The 2,150-nt window shown below is 59.2% G+C and overlaps 1 protein-coding gene across 1 annotated transcript; it reads right to left on the bottom strand.

Moving 5' to 3' along the window:
• Positions 1 to 355: 355 nt before the first annotated feature.
• Positions 356 to 1,752, bottom strand: LOC112890360. Its single transcript, XM_025957263.1, has 2 exons — positions 621 to 1,752; positions 356 to 390 (listed from the first exon to the last, which is right to left on the bottom strand). Exons 1-2 carry the CDS (start codon positions 1,750 to 1,752, stop codon positions 356 to 358), a joined length of 1,167 nt encoding a protein of 388 aa, XP_025813048.1.
• Between the last annotated feature and the right edge of the window lie 398 nt (positions 1,753 to 2,150).

Raw genomic sequence — 2,150 nt, 5'->3', positions numbered from 1 at the left:
TTTAAGGCATAAAGGAAAAGTCCAAAGAAAATGCGGGCAGTCGTCAAGAATAACCAGATAATATTTGTGGCCTGAGACACTAGTAATAGGTGAAGTCCAGAGGTCACAATGAATTAACTGGAAAATACGAGTACCACAAGACGATGAAGCATGAAAAGGAAGACGAGTATGACGCCCTAACTGACACGCATGACAAAGAGTATGACTAGCAGGTTTATTACAATGAATGACTGATTCTAGTTTGGAAAGAACTTTGGGACCAGGGTGCCCAAGCCGCTGGTGCCAAAGAGAGGAACTGCTGGACGCAAGGAGGGCAATAGCCGGGAGCCGCAGCGGGTAGAGAGGCCCAGAGCTGTCACATCTGACGATCTCGGTCCGACTGGGTAGAGCCTTCACAGAACAACCAAGAGGGTCAAACTCAATGGAACAATTGTTGTCGGTAGTGAACTGACGAACGGAAATAAGATTCTTAATAAGGTTAGGGGAAACCAAAACATTATTAAGAGCAAGTTGATGAGGGAGCAAGGTAGAGCCAATGGAGGTAACAGGGAGCAAGTTCTCGTTGCCGACAACAATGGATGAAAGAGCTGAACTGGAAAAGGAGGAAGGTGAAAGAATACCAGCGTCGGAGGTCATGTGGTTGGTGGCACCAGAATCGAAGTACCACTCATGTTGTGGAGGTTGCTGGAGCGACATGGTCTGGAAATTCGCCACGAGAGCTTGCTGGTCCCACCCGCCAGCAAGGGAGGGAGTCGGAGGGGTGTATGCCGCTGGAGGTGGAACACCCCACTGACCGGCCCACTGTCCTGGGCCAGCGAAGAAGGCCTGTGGCTGCTGGATTGGGCTAGCAGACCGAGGCAGCGCCGGAGCCTGTTGGCCCAGCCACATGTAGATGGAGCCGGCCCAGGGGTTGTGGTAGGAGGGCCAGCCTAGGCCTGGTCCGCCTGTGCCACCGGAAGTAGGGGTGCCACTTGAGGAAGAGCTCCCGTTGCCGCCGGAGTTGCCGCCGCCCTTCTTGTGGCGCTTGCCACCGCGCTTGCCGCGCTGGGAACCGCCGCCCCCGGAGTCAGACATCGCTTGCTGTGGCGACTTCGGGGCAGAGGGCTGTTGCGGCGAAGGACGCGAAGGCGTGGAGGCTGGTGGCCTGGGGCCACCGGAGCTGCCAGTAGTAGGGCTGGAGAGGGCAGCGAGCACCATGGCCGGAGGAGCTTTGGCCATGGTGAGTTCCTCAAGGCGCAGATCATCTCTGACCTGCAGAAAAGTGGGCAGAGGGTTGCTGTGGTGGAGATGAAGGCCGAGAGCACTAAAGCGCTCGTTCAGCCCACGGATGATGTTGAGAATGAGCGTTGCCTCGGTGACAGGTTGGCCGAGGTCCCAGAGGTCTTCGGCCATACGCTTGAAGCGGCGGCAATATTCGACGACGGACAGATCGCCTTGGGTGAAGGCGCGAAACTCCTGGTCGGCATAGAGGGCGCGCGTGATGCGATTCCCAAAGAACTGGGAGTCGATGGCGAGCCAGATGGTGCGAGCAAAAGCCCCACACTGACTGACGATGTCGGCGAGGTCGTCGGAGATGGCGCCGATCAGCCAGGTGCGAACGACGCACTTCATCCGCACCCAGGATGGAGAGGCAGGCGAGACGGTGTCGGAGAGGATGTGAGACTGCAGGGAGTACTTGCCGAGGATGTTGAGGAAGGACTCCTTCCAGCGAGCGTAGAAGGAGGAGTTGACGTCGAGGAGCAGGGGAACCATTGTACGGATGTTCTGGACCCACACCGCCTGCGCATGTAAGTCGAGGAGGACGGTGGCTTCCTATTGAAGAAGAGCATCCTGGAGATTGCCGATGTAGTCATCACCGTCACCGTGATGGGAGCCGTTGTCGTCATCACCCGCAGGAGGAAGGACAGTGGCGCGCTCGGCGGCAGCGCGCTCCTAGGCGGCGCGCAGGCGGGCGGCTGCCGCATCCAGATTGTCCTGGGCGGTGGCGGCCTCTCGATCGGCCTCGGTGGCGCGAGCCAGGGCGGCCTCATGAGCCATCTGTGCTGCACGGGCTTGCTCCTCTGCAACGCGAGCGGCCGTGAGGGCTTGCTCCTCGGCGGCACGAGTGGCCGCGCGGGCTTCCTCGGCAGCGCGAGCGGCGGCGGGGTCGC

This window comes from Panicum hallii, chromosome 4 (assembly GCF_002211085.1).
Source record: "Panicum hallii strain FIL2 chromosome 4, PHallii_v3.1, whole genome shotgun sequence".
In the NCBI taxonomy this organism is placed as follows: Eukaryota; Viridiplantae; Streptophyta; class Magnoliopsida; order Poales; family Poaceae; genus Panicum; species Panicum hallii.
The sequence above is the reverse complement of the archived record's forward strand: the minus strand, read 5'-3'. Positions and strand labels throughout refer to the sequence as shown.

Bases quoted from the DNA above. Each gene is read 5' to 3' on its own strand.
- LOC112890360 (XM_025957263.1), bottom strand. From the start codon at position 1,752: ATGGTTCCCCTGCTCCTCGACGTCAACTCCTCCTTCTACGCTCGCTGG. The intron at 391-620 runs GTATTCTTTCAC...TGTTCTGTGAAG, and splicing joins CCACATGACCTCCGACGCTG to GCTCTACCCAGTCGGACCGA.